Source organism: Vanellus vanellus (genome assembly GCF_965231255.1).
Source record: "Vanellus vanellus genome assembly, chromosome: 26".
In the NCBI taxonomy this organism is placed as follows: Eukaryota; Metazoa; Chordata; class Aves; order Charadriiformes; family Charadriidae; genus Vanellus; species Vanellus vanellus.
Window position 1 is genome coordinate 5,107,638 of NC_138931.1, and position 20,951 is coordinate 5,128,588.

Sequence of the window (20,951 nt, forward strand, 5' to 3'; positions counted from 1 at the left end):
AAGTGCCTTTATTTCACTCAATATTTCAGCAAAACACCCTCTTCCAGCCGGTTATTACTGCATATTTCTGTGCTATAGGGTGTCTTATAAACCGCATTGCCCTCTTGCAAAGCAGTTTGAGTCAGCACCAGCACGAGCCACTGGAAATTAAATTATTTTAGTCAAGACAAATATGAAGTTGTAACAAATCCCAATCTTTGTTGAAATCTGACCCGCAGCAATCACTAACACAGGTCTAAATGCAGTAATTGTTCAACACTTTTCCGAAATCCAGTCAAAGGTAATTTCCTGAGAAACTACAAAATATATATACGGGCTACACTCTTTTAGTATTTTTTAACGTAAAATAAATACCAAAGCACCGGGCTATCAGTTGCACTTGTATCACGCCAAGGAGTTGTTAGAAATGCCGAGTTCCTGTTTTTCAACCTAATACGTGATATAAAACAGTTTCGGAGGATCATTCTGCAAAGAAACAGCAGCATCTTAGAAGGACTCGGCTGCGTCTCAGCATGGATCCAAGTGAGCTGTTGTCCTCTGCAGTCCTGTCCAAGAGGACACGTTTCTCAGCCGTGTCACCGCGAGGATTGGTGGTACGTGAGCGTCGCGTTTGCTGGTGTCTTCTCCTAACCAGGAGGTTTCTGAGGGTTTGGGTGAAAATGGGGCAGGGAGAGGTATTTGGCTAAAGAGCCCCGCTTGCGCAATGGAACACAAAAAGGTCTCGTGAACAATCGCCCTTACAAGGCTGCGTTTCCGCCGCGCTGCGAGTTGGGTCGAAAGGGAGACGGAGAGAGGGGGGAGTGGATTCGCAGAGCCGTTAGCGTCTCCCGTGCTGGTTTTTCGGAGCTGCAAAATCAAGACGCACACACCCCCCCCTGCCGCCCTGGGCAGCGCTTTTCAGCTGAGACTAAGCTAAGTGCTCCGACACCGTCTTGTTTAATACCACCGTCCGCCTCGTTGCAATCAATCTAATTCACGCTGTGGATAAAATGCCAAGAGCTGGGCCAAGGCAGGGGGAAAAAAAAGTGCAAATAGCTCTGGTTGCTGTGGCCAGAAATGCTATAAACACTGCTAAAAAAGATTTGCTCAGCCTTATCCCGGTAGCAAAACCTCCTCGGGGTTCTGAGCATCGGGAGTATCGGTGCCACACATGGAAAATATATCGTCAGTCTGGTATTGTCATTGGATTTTTAATGGAAAAAGAGGGAAATCTGAGGTGGCTTAATTATCAGTGGAAGTCTGACATGCAAATCAACTGCAAATATAATTGTAATCTCTAATCAGGGCGTTGATTAAGAATCTTAAAGCTTCTGAAGATGGAATTAGCAATTCATGTGTTGCCCTTTTGTGTTGCGAGTGAGGATGTGTTGGAGAGAGTCAAGTGCATTTCTCGGTTTTTTTACGCTCCCTGTGGTTTTGGGTAACAATTCGGCAAACCAAAGACCTCAGCGCATCAGGCAGCATTGGAAATAGAAGAAATCACAGATGATTAATATAGCAGGGTAAGAAATAAGGCAACTTTTTGGCTTCCCGTTGTGATGAGCTTGGTCTGGAGGATGCTGTAGCGAAGGACTGGAGCAGCCAGCCCCAAGGGAGGGCAAGTCCACAGTATATCCTCTCTCTCTCTATTTTTTTTTTTTTTTCAAGAATTAAAGCCCACGAATGCGGCTCTGACAGCCGGAGTGGTTTTATGGGAAGCGAGACCTCACCAAATGCATCTCAGTCTCCATGAGAAATGAAACCCATTCTTGGGGAGAAGAGTAACCAGGTAGATAGATGTAGCCTCGTTCTTCAGAGATTTGATTTTTGGCACTGCAGAGCGCTGTTGGTTAAGAAAACAGCCTGACGCAATATCAATAGTACATGAAATGGATTAAGAGAGCCAGCTCCCTTGGGACTTTTCTGCTGCCTGCGACATAAAACAAGCTAATAAAAATTTCGTTTAAACAAGACAGTGAACCCCTCCGTAATTGCAAATACCGCAAGTTCCAGCGTGTCTATTCGTAGCGATTTGTTGAAGTTGCAGTGTTGTCGTAGGGGGTTTTCCTTGGGGGGATGAGAAGGTGGGAGAAGCACTTCTGCCCCTCGGCATGAAGAAGGTATCTTTGTGTGATACTCTGGACGCACCTGGTTGGGTCTTAGTGACGTGCAAGCCCCGCTGAAAACCCTTTCCACCAAAATATGTTACTTGAAGGCTGAAGAGAAGATCTTGCGTTGGCCGTGCAGCTGGAGGGACAACCAGGGACCACCCGGGCACGTGTATGAATTCTTCTGCGTTGGGTAGGGATGAACATGATGCCCCCTCTGCTGTGAATAACTCTTTTATCAACCAGTTATAAATCCATCAGCGTGTAGGGCAAGAAACCCTTCTCTTCTTGTGTCCTTCTCTATTTGCGCCTTCGTGAATGAACGATGGAGAGCGAAGCATCCTTTTGTCGTAGAGGAACTTTGAGATTTAAGTAGAGAGATACCAGAAGACGTCATTTGGAAATGTAATATTGCGGAAAGAAGAAAGGATGCTGATAGGAGCGAGCTTGTCTGAAGGAAGGAGTGGAAAACGTGGATTAGGAGGTTGGTGGCAATATGTTTCCAACTTGCCATTAAATACAGCCGTAAAACCATCCTGTTTTCCAAGAAAATATAATTTTTTTTATACTACAAGACCCTCCAAGAGCTTTGTGTTGCATCCCCTGGGGCATCTTCCAGGGCAGGCTGAGATGCATTAATGAGAGTAGACATCCTCCAAATTTTGAAGAGTTCTCATCTCTGAGGTTGTAGACCTTAAAATCTTCCCAGGAAGAAGGAATGGGCAAATATGCACCTACTTGAGGGTGTGAGACTGGATCCTCATCTCTGAGTGCTTTTCTAAGTGGTTTTCCAAGGCACTTGTGCCTTCTCCAGGGAAGCCGCAGAGTAGCTGTGCCTCTGCCAAGCGCAGTGTCTCCGAACCCCTTGTGAAGTGTCACCGCTGACGTTTGGCACTGATTTTGGGGAGAAAAGTGGTTGGCTAAATAAAAAGTGCAAGGATTGCAGTCTTCTGCCCTTGGCGGGTTTTAAACGGCTGTGCATGTTGCTCTTTCGTGATCCCTGAAGGCATCAAAATGTATTTTGGAAGAAGAACGGCTTCTGCCTGGTTTTATCTTAGAAATTTCAATTCAGCGCTGACCTTCTTTTCCATGCAAGACCTTGACAAAAGTCGATAGAGGCTAAAACCTCGCTTTTCTATCTTCCACGCTTCTCCCAAATACAAGGTGTTGAGGGAATTACTCAAACGGATGGGCAGGACTGGAGGCGATTGAGAAACCCTCGGTTATTTAACGCAAGAAGGAAGAAAAGCGGTGATGAATTTGTGCCGTAGCCAAACGCGGTCAAACGATGAGCCCGATAGAAAGCAATGATGGTTGACCAACCGGAGTCCTATGGTGTCCATGAAAGTGAGTCTGAAAAGCAAGGACAACTGCAAGCTGTCAAGAAAAGTGGTTTATTTTTAAAACGTAAAGCAAATAGGTGAATCCTTGGTCATGTACAGGTTCCTTTATACCACTATAGGTGACAGAATTTACCTGAAGAGCGCTGCAAATTCCCCTTATCCTGAAGGCTTCCCATTTCGTGGTCCCAACCCTGGATGAGCTCTCTCTCAGCGATGCCGATGGGTGCTTTGCTGCTCATCTCCAGATTTCCCTGCAAGTCTTTCATATGCGCGGGGACTAATTAGTCTCCTTAACTATGCCCAGTTTGTAAATAGCCGTCTTGAAGCGGTGAGAGGTGGGATTTTTGATAGCGCTGTGAGTAATGTTGTAGGTACAGAAGCTCTTGGTAAGGTAGCGCTGGAATAATTTCCCTGCCAATTACAGGAGGAAGAAGCTGCAGCTTTATGGCCGGAGTCTGTCCGGAGGTGCACATTTCTTTTACGCCTCGTCTTGCAGGAAAGCGTAATTTACACCTAAATGTGCACATTTCTCCCTTTTCATCTCTGTGCCTCCGAAGCGCGGGATGTTTTTGTTTTGTTGTCCAGGAGCTTTTACTGGTTGTCAAAGCCATCTTTCTGAAAGCGTAATAATTTCAGCACGTTATTATTTTATGGGCACGAGGCCCCTTTAGAAATACATGGTGTTATGGAAGCTGCTGTTTGATCCGTGAAACAAGCCGAAAAAAAAAAAACATCAGAAGATCAATCCCCAGAGGTGCAAAGTACCTAACTAGCTCAGGATGTGCCGGAGCTACTCTCCGGCTTTGATTTTTTTGGGGGATGAGCCAGAATCAGTTTTGTAACCCAAAACATACCATTTTCCATCCTGACGGAAGCAGAGAAATTAGGTTTGATCTTATTTTATAAAGGTCCTGAACAGCAGCATTTGGCCGGGATTTCTCTCATTAGGTGTAGCTCTTGAAACATTTCTATTGGCCAACAAAGATCTACATTTTGGGGATGTCTAAAATCCTTATGCTTCTCCTCCAAGTGCTGGGAGACTTTGGGGAAATTCCTGTATGATTTCTGGAGAGGCCAGTAAATTTAATCCCTGTGAAATTCCCTTTATTATGAAGGAGAGATGTGACCGATGGTGGCTGGAATTAACGGAGGAGAAAATCAAGGGAACCTTTTGAAAGAGCTGCTTTGCTAAATGCTCGTACGAAGTGGAGGTGGTCCCGTCTCAAATCACTGGAAAAGCGTTGGGGGGACCTGAGCACCCTCTGAAACAGCAGAAACCGGAGAGAAAAAGTGGCTTAAAAAAAAATAATTCAAAAGCCCAACAACTTATTGCCGACGGGCATGGTTGCAGCATTGCGTTTGGGCAAAACGGAGCCTGGGGTAGTAAAGTGAGGTTTGAGGGTAACTCCCTTGTGCTACGCTGAATGGTCGAGGCAACTGGCGAGCTCTTCTATTTCTTGGGTTTTATTCTTATTTCTTGTTTTTCCCCTTTGGCTTCCTCCGGGCTAAGTCTGTTCACCAATTCTCTTTTCTCAGGTCCCTGGAGAAGTCATTAACACCCTTTGCGGATACAGGACGCTCGATAAAGAGGTAACATTGGCTTTTCCCTTTGTACGTACGAGATCAAAACCCCAAACCCCCTAAAACAAACCAGTTATCTGCAGGTAAGCTCGTCCCCACCAAGGACGTAGCGTTGCTGCAGCTGTGTGTAAATTCCTTTTTATCGCTTTTTGCTGCCGTCCCAGGGTGTCGCTCAGGCTTGCAGAGCACGGGCAGGCTCATGACATGTTTGGGTAGTCCCTGTAGGCTTTGGCGCGGTCGTTCTGGATCAGCCCCGGGAAATGGTGGTCCCGAGTTGTGTTTTGAGGCTTGGCGGTTGGAGAGAAGCTGGAGGCCTTCGGGGATGACCGCAGGGCTGTATCATCGCAGAGAGCTGTGGTATCTCCGTGCATATGGTCCGTAGCTCCCAGGGACAGTTTTCTGGCAAGAAAACCCGGGGAAAAGTCCAATCCAAGAAATAAATTGCCGAACACTTCTCTTGCAACACTTCTCCTTTGGCTTGCAAGAAGGAGCAAATGCAAGAAATAACATCTCTCCCCCAACTCAACATCTCAATGAAAACTGTGATGCAGACAACACTGTTAGGCGGGAGTGTGGATCTGCTTGAGGGTAGGATGGCTCTACAGAGGGGTCTGGACAGGTCGGGTCAATGGGCCGATGGTGTGAGGTTCAACAGGGCCAAGTGCCGGGTCCTGCACTTGGGTCACACCAACCCCATGGATGCTACAGGCTTGGGGACGCGTGGCTGGAAAGCTGCCCGGCGGAGAAGGACGTGGGGATGTTGGTCAACAGCTGGCTGAATATCAGCCAGCAGTGTGCCCAGGTGGCCAAGAAGGCCAACAGCATCCTGGCCTGTATCAGGAACAGTGTGGCCAGCAGGACTGGGGCAGTGACCGTCCCCCTCTGCTCGGCACTGGTGAGGCCCCACCGCGAGTGCTGTGCTCAGTTTGGGGACCCTCACAACAAGACAGAAATTGAGGCACTGGAGCGTGTCCAGAGAAGGGCGACGGAGCTGTGAGGGGTCTGGAGCACACATCTGGTGAGGAGCAGCTGAGGGACCTGGGGGGGTTCAGCCTGGAGAAGTGGAGGCCGAGGGGAGACCTTCTCGCTCTCTACAGCTCCCTGAAAGGAGGGGGGAGTGAGGGGGGAGCGGTCTCTTCTCCCAAGGAACAGGTGATGGGACAAGAGGAGATGGCCACAAGTTGCGCCACGGGAGGTTTAGGATGGATATTAGGACAAATTCCTCCATGGAAAGGGTTGTCAAGCATTGGAATGGGCTGCCCAGGGCAGGGGTGGAGTTGCCATCCCTGGAGGTGTTTAAAAGCCGTGCAGACGTGGTGCTGAGGGATGTGGGTTAGTGGGTTTGGCAGTGTTGGGTTGATGGTTGGACTTGATGATCTTCAAGCTCCCTTCCAACCTAGACGATTCTATGATTTGATACTTCTCTCCAACCTGATTCCAGCGCCTGGAACTGCTCAACGTCATCCATGTGCGAGGCTGCATCCACGCCGTCGGGCTCTGGCTCAAAGACAACTTCGAGGCCACTTTGGTCATCGTTTGCTCCCTGCTGCTTCCACAGGTACGTGGCGGATCGGGTGGGCATCCTCTCGGCTTCTTTCACTGTGCTGGAGGAGCAAAAGAATTCATTTTTAGTTTTGGGGTTTTTTTTTCCCCCTCTGTTTGCCCCTGAGATCCGTGTCTTGGGGGGAAGTCACAGCGCTTCCTAGAGCATCCTTAGCAAAATTAACAGTTGATGACCGCGGTGCTGGCTGCCTTGTAACGCGCTCCTGAAATCTAATTATTGACGAAGTAAGAGCATCTAAAAACAAGGCATGCCTATGTTTGCACAGCAAATCCTTTTATATTTGTTTTTACGGCTCTCTTCAAATAAAGCATAAATATTAAGCAAAATAAACCATAATCGTAAATTTAGCAGGATTTGCCATGCCTCGCGAAATCCATTTCCCGTTAATGATGCCTAAGGATCCAAGCAACTTTCCAGCACAGGTAATTAAGCTCTTCATCACAGATGCTCGATATGGAGAGAAATTATGGGTTGCAGCTGGGGCTATCGCTTTGTAACACTGTTGGCACTGTGCTAGCAAGGAGGTGTATATCTCTTTCCAGAATGATTTTTGACAAAACTTTGGCGATTTAGTGTTGATTTGATCCTTTTTTTTTTTTTTTGGATTCCTTTCGAGGCTCACGGGCAAAAGCTTTCTTTTTATCTCATTGGAATGTGATGTTGGGTTTGCTGCTGGGAGGTATTTGGTGATGCTTTCCAGATACGGGGTTTTATCTAAATGGGAATGAAATTCTTTTCTTTTTTTTTTTTTTAATGCGTTGCAGTGAAAGGTAGAATAGTGGTGGAATAAAGCAGAAACTGTTGGGGAAATATGTGGCGCGTTGAGCTAATTTTTCAAAGGATGGACTTTCCTCTTGAGCTCTCAGATGGTCCGAATGAAAAAGCGAGACGGGGGAGCGGTCTGTGCCCAATCCTAGCTGCGACGCTCCGCGTTTCTAAAGTGCTTTCTCCAAAGCATGCAGAAGAGCAATGGACTTCTGCTGTGCTACCCCCAGGAAATGTATCGGGCACAGAAATGGGGTGGAAAAAATGCCGTAATAGAGGCGATGGCTTCCATCTGCCTTGCAGGATGTCGAGAGCCCATTACAGGAGCCGCCTGTTGCGTTACCCATTAACCTGCCAACATGATGCTCTTAACTGGGAAGGATGGGGAGAAAAACCAGAGATGGCAACAAGGATTGCTGAGCCCTTATGAATATCAAGTGCTTTCGAGCAAGTGTTTTGATTTTTCTGGCATGCCGTTAAATGCTCTTCAGATGAAGAACCTCGTTTTTCCCATCTGCTCACGATTTCCAGGTTTTAAATATAAATCGGATTTGATTCTGTCAAGTTTTGGAGGGAATTAAGTTATAAATGGCCATCTGTGTTGCCAGGAGCTGTCAGCCCAGAAACAGCTTCATCCCCACCAGCTGCCAGCAGAAAGCTGGGGTGAGAATATTGTCCTTGAATTGCCGATCCAAGGGGGAAGGGGTTGGCACCGTTGATGTGGGGAGGTGGCAGTGCCTTGAACTTTGGGAAGAGTGAACGTATTGACCCGTCCCGTCTTTGGCCCTGGGGTTTTTGTCATGTCCCACACTGGACAACGTGCCTCTCCATGGAGCTGCAAACCACCTTGGTGGAAAACTTGCAGGATGCCGGGAAGAACGGTGGGACCGTAAGCCACGTTCTGAGTCCAGCTTTGGATTTTGCCCGATTTTCCCACTTCCTCAAAGTGTTGCTCTTCCTTAGGGTCAAACTTCAGCCTCGTCTGTGATGGTGAGCATCTCGAGAGCTTGCCGGTCGGGGATTGGAGCTTGGCTGATGTTCGTTTCCAAGCGCCCGAGATTTGTGCTTGGTTTTGGAGTAAGCAACCGGCTCTTCTTGGGCAGAAAGAAGGACCCAAGGTTTTGGCGGACGTAGAGTGCCCACGGCGAGTGGGTGATTATTGCTCTCAGCATTGTCTTTTTGTCATGCTCAGATGGGGGAAACCATCAAATTTTGGCTTTCCGTCACGCGAGAGGTTGTTGAATTTTTAAGTTTTCTCTGCTTTTCCCTAAATATCTGTGCAAGCGGCCAAGGGAGCGGGGCAGGTTGCTTGACTTTGCTTTCTCACGCGTGCGGGTGTCCGTCTAATCGGGTTCAGGGAAAGCTGGAAATCTGCTGGGTCCTGTTGGGTGCTGAACGGGTGAGGAACCAGGGAAAAATCCTGCCCGGATACGTCACCGCGTGGCAGCCAGTCTCTCTACCAGCCAGTGCAAGGCAAAGGGAGTTTCTCATTTTATGATTGCTCTTAAATCATGAATGTCTCTGCCTTTTTTAAGTAAGCCATCAAGCGATGGGGGGGAGGGGGGGGGGAATCCCATTTGAGGAGTGGGAAAAGCGGTTGCGTTCATTTGTCTTACTTCATTCAGAGCGAAGCATAAAAGCAGCAACTCAATTACGTTTCTGCCTTTGCAGAGTACCTTTAATTCTCTTTCTATTCCCCCCTCCCCTCCCCCCCCCCCAGTGTTTCATTCTCCAGTACCAATCCTGTCTCCTTGCCCTTCTTCTTGCAGACCTTGGCCAAACCGTGATGCATTTTGTATCGCTCTCAAGAAGGCGTTTTAATTTACTCTCTGGCAGTCGATGGCAAATTCACATCGTGGCCTCGTATTAGTTGTGTTTAATTATGAAGCGACCCCGGATCCTTCAGCGGGCACAGCAAAGCACGTAGATTTGTTTCCTCCTGGCTGCATCCCTACCTTCCCAGCCTCTAGCGAGATTATCCGAGGAGTTTAGAGCGTGCATAAAATGCATCTGTAGTTTAAAAAAAAAAGCCACGTGTATTGCTCTCTCCCCTTCGCCGTGCCCAGGTACGCTTTCGGCAGCTTTTATATCGACCTCAGGAGAAGCATCTCCGACTTTTCCATCCCCGTGCCTTTGCAGGGGGTCTTTTCTGACGGTGTTTCACCCTCCTTAGCAAGGTGAAGACCTACCTACTGTAATAAAGTAGAAACAAGTGCACGAAAAAAAAGCGCCGTTTCACTCCTTTTTTTTTCTGCTAAAGAAGCAGAAAGTGGCAGAAGTCCAATTAAAAAGAAGAAAAAAAGAAAAAAAAAAAAAAAACAAAACAAAAGACCGCTGCCAAGGTTTAATATTTATCGACTCTGCGGCGCAGCCGACCCGCAGTAAATTGTTACCTCGGTGTCGCTTTGATATTTCATCAATCTCCAAAGCTCTGCGTTGGGAGCAGCTACAGAGTAATAGGGCGTCAGGGGTAGAGGTAGATGTTCCCCCCCTGTAAGGATATAAATCCAGAAGATCAGTTATTTCAGGCCTCAAAAATGCAGCATGAAGCTTGCAACGGGCGTTTTGCTGGTTGGCGTCTTCGCCTCTTGGCGACAGTAATGTTAAATGTTTCCTCATGTAAAGGGCTTTGTATTGCCAAAAGTTCCCTTTTCCTTTGCAAGATTAGTTTGTATTTTGTTTGCTTTTTAATATCTTAGTTGCTCCGGGGGCTGGAAGGCGGTGTATTCTCAAGCGGCTGACGCGTGCTTAATGTAGTAGAAAAAGGGGAAATAAAAGGGATTTTTCCATCTGCAGTCCATGACCTCTACGAGAGGTCTATAAATATCAATTTATGGAAGGAAAAGCCAATAAAAGATAAATGCTTGCCTTTTACTTGATTAGCTTTGGGAAAGCTTGAAATAATTCAATTCTTCTGGTTAGGAGGATCCAGTTTTACAGCCGCCCAAATGGGCAACGACCTGCGGAGCTGGGCTCACGCCTGCCCAGCAGCCGGGGAGGTTTGCAGGGAAAAGGGTTTTCTGGCAGAAAGTTTGGCTTGCAGAAGACCCTCGTTGGGCTGACGGATTATATTCTTGGTGGCCAGAGCTGGTTTTGTGGGGACTGCGATGCAGCGGGATGCGGTTCATCACCCTGTCGCCCTGCAAGGGCTCTTGAGCATGGTTTTGTTGCCATTTTCCATCCTCGATTATTTTTTTTTTGTTAAGCAAAAGCCAAATTGAGCTTTGCACGTTTGATTGCTCGGGAAAACCCCACTGGAGGAGCTGAGCCCCTTTCAAGTGCTCCGCAAAGGGCTCAAAATGCAACGTTTCCATCCCGAATCGAGCCGCTGACCCCATTGCACGCGCGCACATGCGTACGCACACCCCTAAGGGAAAACAGCTGTGGTTTTCCAGACCTTTTTCTTATTGTATAATAACGTGAAAATGAGCGGTTGAGCCCTTTCCTTCTTTGCTTCCAAAAATGTTCCTGACTCCGAGCGTGCTTCCTTTTGCCAGACGGGGAAGAGATGTGCCGTCCATCAACGAGCGTTTCCCGTGGGGGAGGATATTGCGATTAGACCACCTTCAGACCCGTTCCTAAATGCAAAACCGTTTAATCCGAAAGAACAAGTGGAGCCGCGAAGAGAGAGTGAGCAAAGCTGGAGCGTGGCGAGGATGGAGCCAAGCGCCAAAGAGCCCCGTGATAAAACTTACGGCACCCGCATGGGAGACAGAAATACGCGGGTTATGTCTAGCAGAAGGCTCTGCGCTGCCCCAGAATCACCGAAATTGGAGCGTAGCCTCAAATACTTGTATATATTTACCTTCCTGGAGCGCTGGAAGAGAAGCAATAACCATTAGTCGTGTTAAAGTATCCCAAATTTCCATATCAATCTAATTTTGGTCTCGCGGTGTTGGTAAGAAATTAGTAATTAGGACTGATGCTGTCTTGTTGGAAATGGTTTTAAAAAGTCTTCCTTGGCTGCTGTCAGCTCCAAGGGGGAAAGGAAACTTTGGGCTTTGAAGGAGAGAGGAAGCATTGATCCCGAGAAGCGCAATATTCGGGTTTATCTGCGATGGATCGCACTGCAGAACCGGGACGCTTCGCTGCCACCACCAAAAAAAAGGAGTGGAGAACAGGCGCTGAAACCACCGGACCATGTATTTCCAATCTCTTGTGGATATCTCCCGTAATATAAAGATGACTCTTCGTGCCTTTGAGTAACAGCAGCGGATGAAGTGAGACGTTTGCCGTGGCAGGGGCAATAACTGTTTATTTTCTGGAGCAATGGATTGGGAACAGCAGCAGGACCATGTCCTTGCTCAGCCAGCCAGACCCATAGCTTAATGAGGATACGGCACCCAGTTTTAATTAGCGTCACCTTTCTAAGTTGGCTAGAAATAATTGCAAGTTCAGGAACAAAATAACGGGCTTTTAATTTGCTTTTGGAGCTTTTGCTGGTTTGCACGGAGAAAACTCGAAGGTCTTCCAGTAGGAGGGACTTGCAGACATCCGTGGGAACCTCCTGGGATTAAATGAGGATTTATAATTGGGGCATAAAACACGCAAATCATCAGACTGCCCTTGCCTGGCCGTGCGTCCCCGGGTGGTTTTGCTGGAGCAGGGAGGTCCCTCTCCCGGGGACAGGAGAAATACAAACGAGGGGTTGGATTAAGCGGCGTGGGAGGATATGAAAAGCTGCACGTGATGGATGGGTTTTATTTCCCCATCCTCCCAGCTGGCTCGTAAGCATCGTACAGCCCCTGGGAGGCCAAGACAAAATCCCTAAGGATTTGTTCTTTGGAGAGGTGGGGTTGGGGTTTTTTTTTGCCTCTCTGATGGAAATAAATTCCCTCGAGCTGCTTGGATGGGTTGGATGGGAGAATTTGTGGCTGGTCCTTGCTGACAGCAGACGTCCCGATCACCCTTTGGCTGGGTGAAAATGAAGCCACAGGAGATCCTTACCCTAAAAATTGGATTAATTTGGGGCAGACTTTAGCCGTGCCTTTCCCGGGGAGTCCCGAGGCGCCGCCCAGAGATGGACATCAAGATCTTCAGCTGCAGTAATGCCAGTTTGGATCGGCTCGAGGCCACCGAGCTGCTACTGGGAGGAGCTGGAGAGGTGGGAAACGGCAGCAGACATCCGCCCCCCATTCCGTTTTGCTGCGCATTTCGATATTTAACGTTTTTCTTTAAAAAGAAAAAAACAAACCAACAACAAAGCAACAGAATATCTCCTTCCTGGTGCGACGTCGTGTGCTTAGTGGGTTAAAATATAACAGTCCGGGTACCTGGGTGGCCACAGTGATTATCGTTGCTTCTGATGGTGATGCCAAGTTGGGTTTGTGAAGTTTCCCTTCTGGATTTCGTGCTCCGGGTGGCTGCGGAGCAGAGGGCAGGGAGGTCAACGCGGGTGTGCAAAGGGAAGGGCGCAGGAAGGATATGCGCGTGCAAGTCTTCGCGCGCTCCTTCCTGCAATGTCGGGTCGGGAAACGAGGCGGTAATTCTCCAATAATGTCATCTGCAGGGTGGTTTATTCCGTAGAAAGGCATCCCCGGCTTTGGGACGCCGCCAAATTACGAATAGCCTGATCAAGGCAAATTGCAATGTCGAAATATTGCAAGTTTTTTGAAATATTTTTTGAAATATTGCTATTGCAGTATCATTGCAAAAATTATATATATATATACACACACACACACATATCTAAAAAACCATCATGTTAATCATGTTGTGACTCTCTGGTGGGTCTGCATGCTTTATTGATTCCCTCGACACGCAAAGGGCTTTGGGATTATTGTACGCGCGCAACTGCCTCTTGCATACTCTAAGAGCAGCTACTCGATGATGTTATACCCCTGTGGAAACCCTGTGCGTTTAAATCCTCCAGCGAAAAGCTCCGAAAGTGGCAGACCAGAGACCTCCCGAGGCAGCGGTGGTTTCTCGACTTCGCTGAACGTCACCCGGGAACCAAAAAAAAAAAAAACAAAAAAAAGGCAATTTTCCAACTTTGAATGACCCGCAAGCAGTAACTCCCCTCGCTCGCTGGTGATTGCCATCACGAGGCGGCCAAGTCGGGGGGAAAAGCAGCTTTTAAATATTTTTTTTTTTTTTAGCCTCCTATTTGCTACATTTTGTTAACAGGCTCCTCTGCAATAACGCGATGCAATAAAATCAGCGCTCACGTTAGAAGTCTCTTTACTTCTGGAAAACATGGTGCCCTTGGTGCCGGAGATATTGAATGCATCTATATTCCTGACAGCTTTTTCTGTTTTCATTAAGGGAGAGAGGCTATTTAGAGGCGAGCTGGAATGGAAGTTGGTTTATAACTCGGAGGCGAGCGAAGGCGGCGGGATGCAGGCGGCTGATTGAAGACTTGGGGTAATTTTATTCCCTCCAAGAAATCCCCAGTTTTCCCCGGGACGCTGTGTCCTGCGGTACCTGGGACACCGCATCGCCGGCGGCAGAAGGGATGATGTCCCCAAACCCGGCTGGTTTTGCAGCGCTGGATTCATTTGCGTGCGGTTTATTGTCAACACAAATCTCGTCTGAATCACTGTTTGGGTTAGGGAGGAGAAAAATGATGCGCTTGTCTTAAAATTTGTCATTTCAAAGGGTTTTGTTTGCTTGGTCCTTTCACTGCCTCAGCAGTGGGGTTTTAATCTGCCCGGTGATGACATGCTAATAGAAGTAAATAATGCTAAAGCTTGACGTACGTTTAAATATCATTTTAAAACTTTAAATCCTCAAAGGCTCTGCTGTTGAACGTGGATTAGCGCAATCTTATTATCCGGATCCGCGTGGGAGCGGTTCCTCTGGGCTCATCCCTACAGTTCGCGGAGAGACGGAGCCATCTCCAAGCATCGTCCAACCAACGTTGACCTCCCGCATCCCTGCCCGCAGGTTTCTGCAGCTTTTGGGGACCAGAGAGGGGACGGATATGGGATTGGAGAGCAGGACTGCAGCTGGCGTTTCCATGACGAAGCCTTTGGGTTTGTTATTTTTGCTTCGCCACCCAAAGCGAGCTCCATCCCAAGTGACCCGCGAGGTTGCACAGCCCAATTTTGGTCCTGCGCACGTTCTCGGGGAAGCGACTGCATCTCGCCCAGTTTGAGTCGGACATGAATGCCGTCTCCGCAGGCGGGCTGAAATCATTTCGTAGAGTATTTGGGAAGGAGTTGTCTGCTGAGACAGAGATATAATACGCAGCGCAGCAGTGAATATTTTGAGGGCAGCGGGGAGCTACGCAGATGCGTACACAAAAGTTACCGGGGCTGTAAGAGAACCCAATTTGGGGCTATTTGGATAATAAAAGGAGATGCTGAGATGTTTCTAGGCTTCAATTTTTCTTTCAGCATCTGCAGTTGTCTTTCCCAGCAAAGAACCCTAATGGCACGAATCCAGCGCTTCTGTAATTCCCGTAATCGGGAAAGCCCTTGCTAGCTGTAACCACGCAGCAGCATCCGGCACCTCATCTGTTCTTTTGGTGATTAATCCTATTAGCAGTAATTAGGTTGAACGTCAAATCAGCAGGATGCTCTTTGAGGGACTGGGGGGTTGCAATGAGGAAAGGGGGAACGGGGCAAGATCTGAGTGAGGATGTCAGGGAAGGACTCTATGTGGTGGGAGAGCATCTCAAGGGATGTGGTCTTCCTCTTCTTCTGACTTGCTGTCAATCTACTCTACTCTGCTCTGGGGAGACCCCCCCACAGTGCTGCCTCCAGCTCGGGGGGTCCCCACAGCAGAAGGCCCCGGAGCTGTTGGAGCGGGGCCAGAGGGGGCCCCGGAGCTGCTGGGAGGGCTGGAGCCCCTCTGCTGGGAGGACAGGCTGGGAGAGGTGGGGGGGTTCAGCCTGGAGAGGAGAAGGCTGCGGGGAGACCTCAGAGCCCCTTCCAGTGCCTAAAGGGGCTCCAGGAGAGCTGGGGGGGGACTCTGGATCAGGGAGGGGAGCCATGGGACGAGGGGGAATGGTTTGGCACCGAAAGAGGGGAGATTGATTTGAGAAATTAGGAAGAAATTGTTGGCTGTGGGGGCGGTGAGCCCCTGGCGCAGGTTGCCCAGAGCAGCTGTGGCTGCCCCATCCCTGGAGGTGTTCAAGGCCGGGTTGGACGGGGCTGGGAGCAACCTGGGCTGGGGGGAGGTGGCCCTGCCCAGGGCAGGGGGGTGTGCGACTGGATGATCTTCAAGGTCCCTTCCAACCTAAACCATTCGGTGATCCCGGGAGTCCCCTCAGGATCCGCCGCCAGGTGAATTTGGGGAGGCAAAATAAATACTGAGCTGTTTCGGAGCGGCTTCTGCACAAGGTGGAAGCTGCTCGTGCGGGTGGTGGGGCATTTCTCCGTCTCTGAAAGGAGAATTAATAAACCCCGGTGATGTTTGTGTTTGCCCGTTTGCTTTCCACTCGCTGGGTGACGCTTATCCGATTTGCTTTTTCCCTCTGGATTTTTCGCCTCCATTTTCTGCAGCCTCCTCTGGGCAAACGCTTTTCCCTTTCCACTACGGGATGAAACGGTCCCTAATTTAAGATGCATTACAACCTTTTGCTCTTACCTCCGTTTCTCTTTCTCTTAACGTTCCCCCTTTCCAGACTGTTTAATGGATTGATTAGGGCCCAGAGAAATGATTAATAACATTTTTCAGCTGCAAAACCGACGCGCCGCAATAGTACAGGAGGTTCCCGGCTGATGGATGGTCCAGGTGCAAGTGGGTTATTTATTGATCCGCGTGTTGCAAGGAATGGTTATGCAGAAAAAAAAAAAAATGAGTTAACTGGCCTCGAAAATGAGAGGGAAAGCCCTGAGGCTCAAGACGGTCTCGTCCTTCTCCACCCCGTCTTGTGCGTTGAAAATACCTACAAAACCGCGGTGTTGGTATCCTGGGGCTGACCCCAAAGCCTCTGGAGCTTATGGGGAATAGCCCTTATTTCTACAGATCAGTAGTCAAAGTTGGGTAAAGGGTACAAAGCACGAAAGATGGAGCTCGCGCTGAAAACGCTCTGATTGCCGCCGTGCCCCTCATCAACGTCTGGTCTGCAAATAGCTCTTCGCGAGGGCTCCTTCGTAGCCACCGCTGGGTAGCACCACCAAGGGAACGGCAGGTGAAATCGAAGCGATGTGCTCGAAATCTTGTGCTGATGAAAATACTTCCCCACACCCCCCCTCCCCCCCATATCTCCTAATGCTGTAACGTGTATTTTTTAAGTCCCTGACAGCCGGTAGGGACAGGGGAAATAACCCGAGTGGCACGGCGCTCGCGGCGATAGCTTGATTTCAGCGAGAGCCTGGACCTCTGCCTCTCTCTTTGCAACGCTCGCTGCAGCATCCAACTAATCACGGAATCACGGAGTTTTCAGAGTTGGAAGGGACCTCTAGAGATCACCCAGCCCCACTCCCCTGCCAAAGCAGGATTGCCCGGAGCACATCGCTCAGGACTGCATCCAGGCGGGTCTTGAATATCTCCAGAGAAGGGGACTCCCCCCCCCTCCCTGGGCAGCCTGTTCAGTGCTCTGTCACCCTCACCGTAAAGAAGTTTTTCCGTGTATTTGAACGGAACTTCTATGTTCTAACTTGTGCCCATTGCCCCTCGTCCTGTTACTTGGAACCATTGAGAAGAGCCTGGCTCCATCCTCCTTCAACCCACCCTTTAGATACTTGTATCCCATAATAAGGTCTCCCCTCAGCCTTCTCTTCTCCAGGCTAAAGAGTCCCAGTGCTCTCCGCCTTTCCTCATACGGGAGATGCTCCAATCCCTTCATCATCTTAGTTGCCCTTCGCTGGACTCACTCCAGCAGTTCCCTGTCCCTCTTGAACTGGGGAGCCCAAAACTGGGCACAGTATTCCAGTTGTGGCCTCACCAGTGCGGAGTAGAGGGGGAGAATGACCTCCCTCGACCTACTGGCCACACTCTTCCCTACGCAGCCCAGGATTCCATTGGCCTTTTTGGCAACGAGGGCACATTGCTGGGCCATGGATAATTTACTGTCTACCAGGATCCCCAGATCCTTCTCCTCAGAGCTACTTCCCAGCAGGTCCACCCCTAACCTGTACTGGTGCCTAGCATTCTTCCTCCCCAGGTGCAGGACCTTGCACTTGCTCTTGTTGAACCTCATTAGGTTCTTCTCTGCCCAGCTCTCCGGCCTGTCCAGGTCACGCTGGATGACAGCATGGCCCTCTGGGGTGTCAGCCACCCCACCCAGTTTGGTATCATCAGCGAACTTGCTAATCCGCATCCCGCTGTCAGGGCTGATGCGGGAACGCGTGAGAGGGACGTGGCTGTTAATAAATTTAGCGACGAGCCTGTTGCTTTGGCAGAAGATTTTGCTGGAGCGTGTCCTCTATCCTCTCGCGGCCGGGTTTGGAAGTTCCGGTGACGGCATCCCTCTGCGGGAGAAGACCTTCAGGAAGGGTTTGCGCCACTGTCGGGGTTTTAATGTTCGTGTTTTGCAGGTGATCGGCCTGGTGATGGCTTGGCTCTACTGGCAAAAGCTCAACGAGATCTACTCCAAGTTGGACAGCGTTGACTTCAGGATCCTGGAGATGCGGGATTTCAGCTTCGGGGCGGTGGATCTGAGCGGCGCGGGCTGGTGCTGGTGCTTGCCCAAGGAAGGGGGCTACATTCCCGTCAACGTTGAGGAGGAGGAAGACGAGGAGGAGGAAGGCACCATCTGCCACAGCAAAGTGTGAGAAGGTGGAGGACTCGCAAGGCAGCTTGGAGCCAAGCGCTTAGGGAGGCGGCGGATGTCGAATGTGGAAATACCGCGATTTACCTTCTCAGGTTCAGGAGATGCTTTGGGGGGGAAACTGTAAAATAACACTGGAAAGTTATAAAAAATGGAATGCACTGTGCGGGCACGTGAGCTCCCCGGGGTCCTTTTTACTGCCTCAGCGTTTCGAAGTGTTTGTACATCTCCTCATTGGTTCTTTCTTCAGGGTTTGGGGTTTTTTGGTTGGTTTTTTGTTTGGTTGGGGTTTTTTTACACAATAAATGAGACTTCTGTTGCGTTTCGCAAAGTGGCTTCCGCTCGCCGCGCGCCGGCCGGGCCATCGGGAAGGGAAGTAGCACCGTCATTATCGCGCTTTGGGGTATCTTTATAGTTATATTTAGCGCCATTTCCTGAAAAATAGGGGCTTTATGGTAGATTCCAAGTTGTGCCCAGACCCCAGGTGTGCCCAAACCCCAGAAAGACAGAATTAAAGGAAAAAAAGCGGCGCAGCTTGCTCTGCAGAGCCCTTCCGAAGGGCTTTGCCGGGAATCAAATCCCCAAGGGGGGCACCAACTTGCACCTCCTGGAGCAAGATGGATGTTCGGGCCAGGCTTGGACAGGGGGAAAACACCCATTTCTTGACGGTTTCCTGCTCTTCCCCGTGAACTGCCGCTTCAGCTTTTATCCCTAGTGCACGGAGAAGGAGAACCCAGCGATTTTTTCAAACGAAGGCGGTTTTATTGCGGCAATGTGCTGCCCCTGGGGATGGTGGTGACTCCCCCTCTGCTGGAGACCCAACATCTAACGACCAGGTAAAGAATTACCTTCTATAATATTTCTTTTTTAGCACAATTTGGTGATCGGGGTGACGATTGCTTCCTGCGTCACTCTGGGTATAGGAATTAAATATCCGGCGTGTGTTGCATCCAACCCTGGAGCGGTAAGTTGAGCCGCGTTGGGAAACGGGCTGGCAGAGGGAAACTGCAAATTGCAAAAATATGAGTGTGTTTTTAAAAAAAAAAACCACCAAAACCACCCAGTGGAACCCTCCGCAATGCTCTGGTGCGGGCTCAAGCAATAACTACCCACGGCAAAGCCTTCCGCGGCAGCCGTAAGTCCCAGGCAGAGGAGGGAGCGGGAGATCGGAGACCTTTAGTCGCCGCATCGATCGAGCGGAAGGAATCATCTCAAAAGGGAAATGCGAAGCAGGAAAAAAAAAAAAAAAGGTCTGTTTTTCAAAAGAATAACGTGTCTGCAGCGCCGCTCGGCGAAGGAAACGCTGGGTTTATTAGTGGCGCTTTTTATTAATAAGGGTGTTTTGGAAGCCGGAGGTTGGCTTCGTTAATTTGGATGCCCGAGCAGGGAAAGGTGGGTGAGCACCAGCGTGTGCGACTGCCGGGCTCTGTCTCCCTCTTCTGACTGTTCCCAGGCTTTATTTTTTTAACTAAACGAGAAGCAATGCCCAGCACAGGCCTGAAAAAACCCACTTTTTCAACCTTTTTTTTTTTTTTTTTTCTCAAATCGCATTGCAAATGGAGCTGTGAACCACAAGAGCTGAGCACTGAGGTTATCGTGGTGTTTTTTTTTTTTTTTTTTAAAAAAAAACACTATGGCCAAAAATACGGGTGGTTTGGGTTTCTTTTTTGCAAGTGGAGAAGGTATAAACCTGCAGCCAGGGGAAATCGGGTGAGGGTGATCATTTAGGGGATAACGGGGTGGTTGCCTTCCCCTGGGATTTGGGGATTTTACTTTTCTTCCTTCTTCCCCTCTCTCTCCAGGAGGTATTTAGTAAAACCTTAAGAGATACAAGCTGATAAATTCAACCTGCTCTTCGTATTTCCAAGTATTTGGAGAGAGAATATTCATTTGTATTATTTTTCTCTTTATTACAGGACAAACAGCCACCAACGTCCCTATACCATTTTCCAGGCTGAGGCTGGAATCCGGCACAGACGTCGTTGGATGGGTCGGATGCCAACAAGTTTCTGGGCCTGCATTAATTCTGGTTTTCGACAGGAGGTGGGGAGAAGTCGATTCCCGCATCAGCTCGGGCACCCGGTTCCCACGGACCGTTGGTCTGCAAACTCCTGGAAAAGGGGAAAGGTAGATTTGAGCAAAGGCGTGAAATCCTCAGTGCGCTTTGCAAAAGCTTTTCTCCCCACTTACGCACACGCCGCGGAACTCTAAATAAAGGGGATGCCAGTAACAGTCCCTAAATTCCTTATAATGCAAATAATATTCCTTAAATTTTACATCTTGAAATCGCTTTTGCCATGTTCCGGACCTGATCCTTCCTCCACATGGAAGAGCCACAGTGCTGCCTCCAGCTCGGGGGGTCCCCACAGCAGAAGGCCACGGAGCTGTTGGAGCGGGGCCAGAGGGGGCCCCGGAGCTGCTGGGAGGGCTGGAGCCCCTCTGCTGGGAGGACAGGCTGGGAGAGGTGGGGGGGTTCAGCCTGGAGAAGAGAAGGCTGCGGGGAGACCTCAGAGCCCCTTCCAGTGCCTAAAGGGGCTCCAGGAGAGCTGGGGAGGGACTCTGGGTCAGGGAGGGGAGCCATGGGGGGACAGTTTTAGACTGAGAGAGGGGAGATTGAGATGAGATATTGGGAAGAAATTGTTGGCTGTGGGGGCGGTGAGCCCCTGGCGCAGGGTGCCCCGAGAAGCTGTGGCTGCCCCATCCCTGGAGGTGTTCAAGGCCGGGTTGGACGGGGCTGGGAGCAACCTGGGCTGGGGGGAGGTGGCCCTGCCCAGGGCAGGGGGTGGCACTGGGTGGTCTTCAAGGTCCCTTCCAACCCAAACCGTTCTATGATTCTATAATCAAACAGGAGCTGGGATAAAGTATCAAACAGATCTTTGCTTCTGCAGAGACTCCGTTTCGCACCATCAAATAATCTCTCCAGAGACGAGAGAAAAGCCCCGTCGTCATCA

At 49.5% G+C, this 20,951-nt stretch overlaps 1 protein-coding gene across 1 annotated transcript in view; it reads left to right on the top strand.

The window, feature by feature from the left end:
- Positions 1-20,951, top strand: part of LOC309681835 (tetraspanin-15-like) — a gene marked incomplete at both ends in the record, with an annotated part of 59,206 nt that overhangs the window by 35,472 nt on the left and 2,783 nt on the right. Inside the window, 3 exons of the mRNA XM_082495802.1 lie at positions 4,967-5,020; positions 6,453-6,569; positions 17,768-18,000. Of these exons, the coding sequence (XP_082351928.1) occupies positions 4,967-5,020; positions 6,453-6,569; positions 17,768-18,000 (404 nt within the window). The remainder of the gene's footprint in view (positions 1-4,966; positions 5,021-6,452; positions 6,570-17,767; positions 18,001-20,951) is intronic.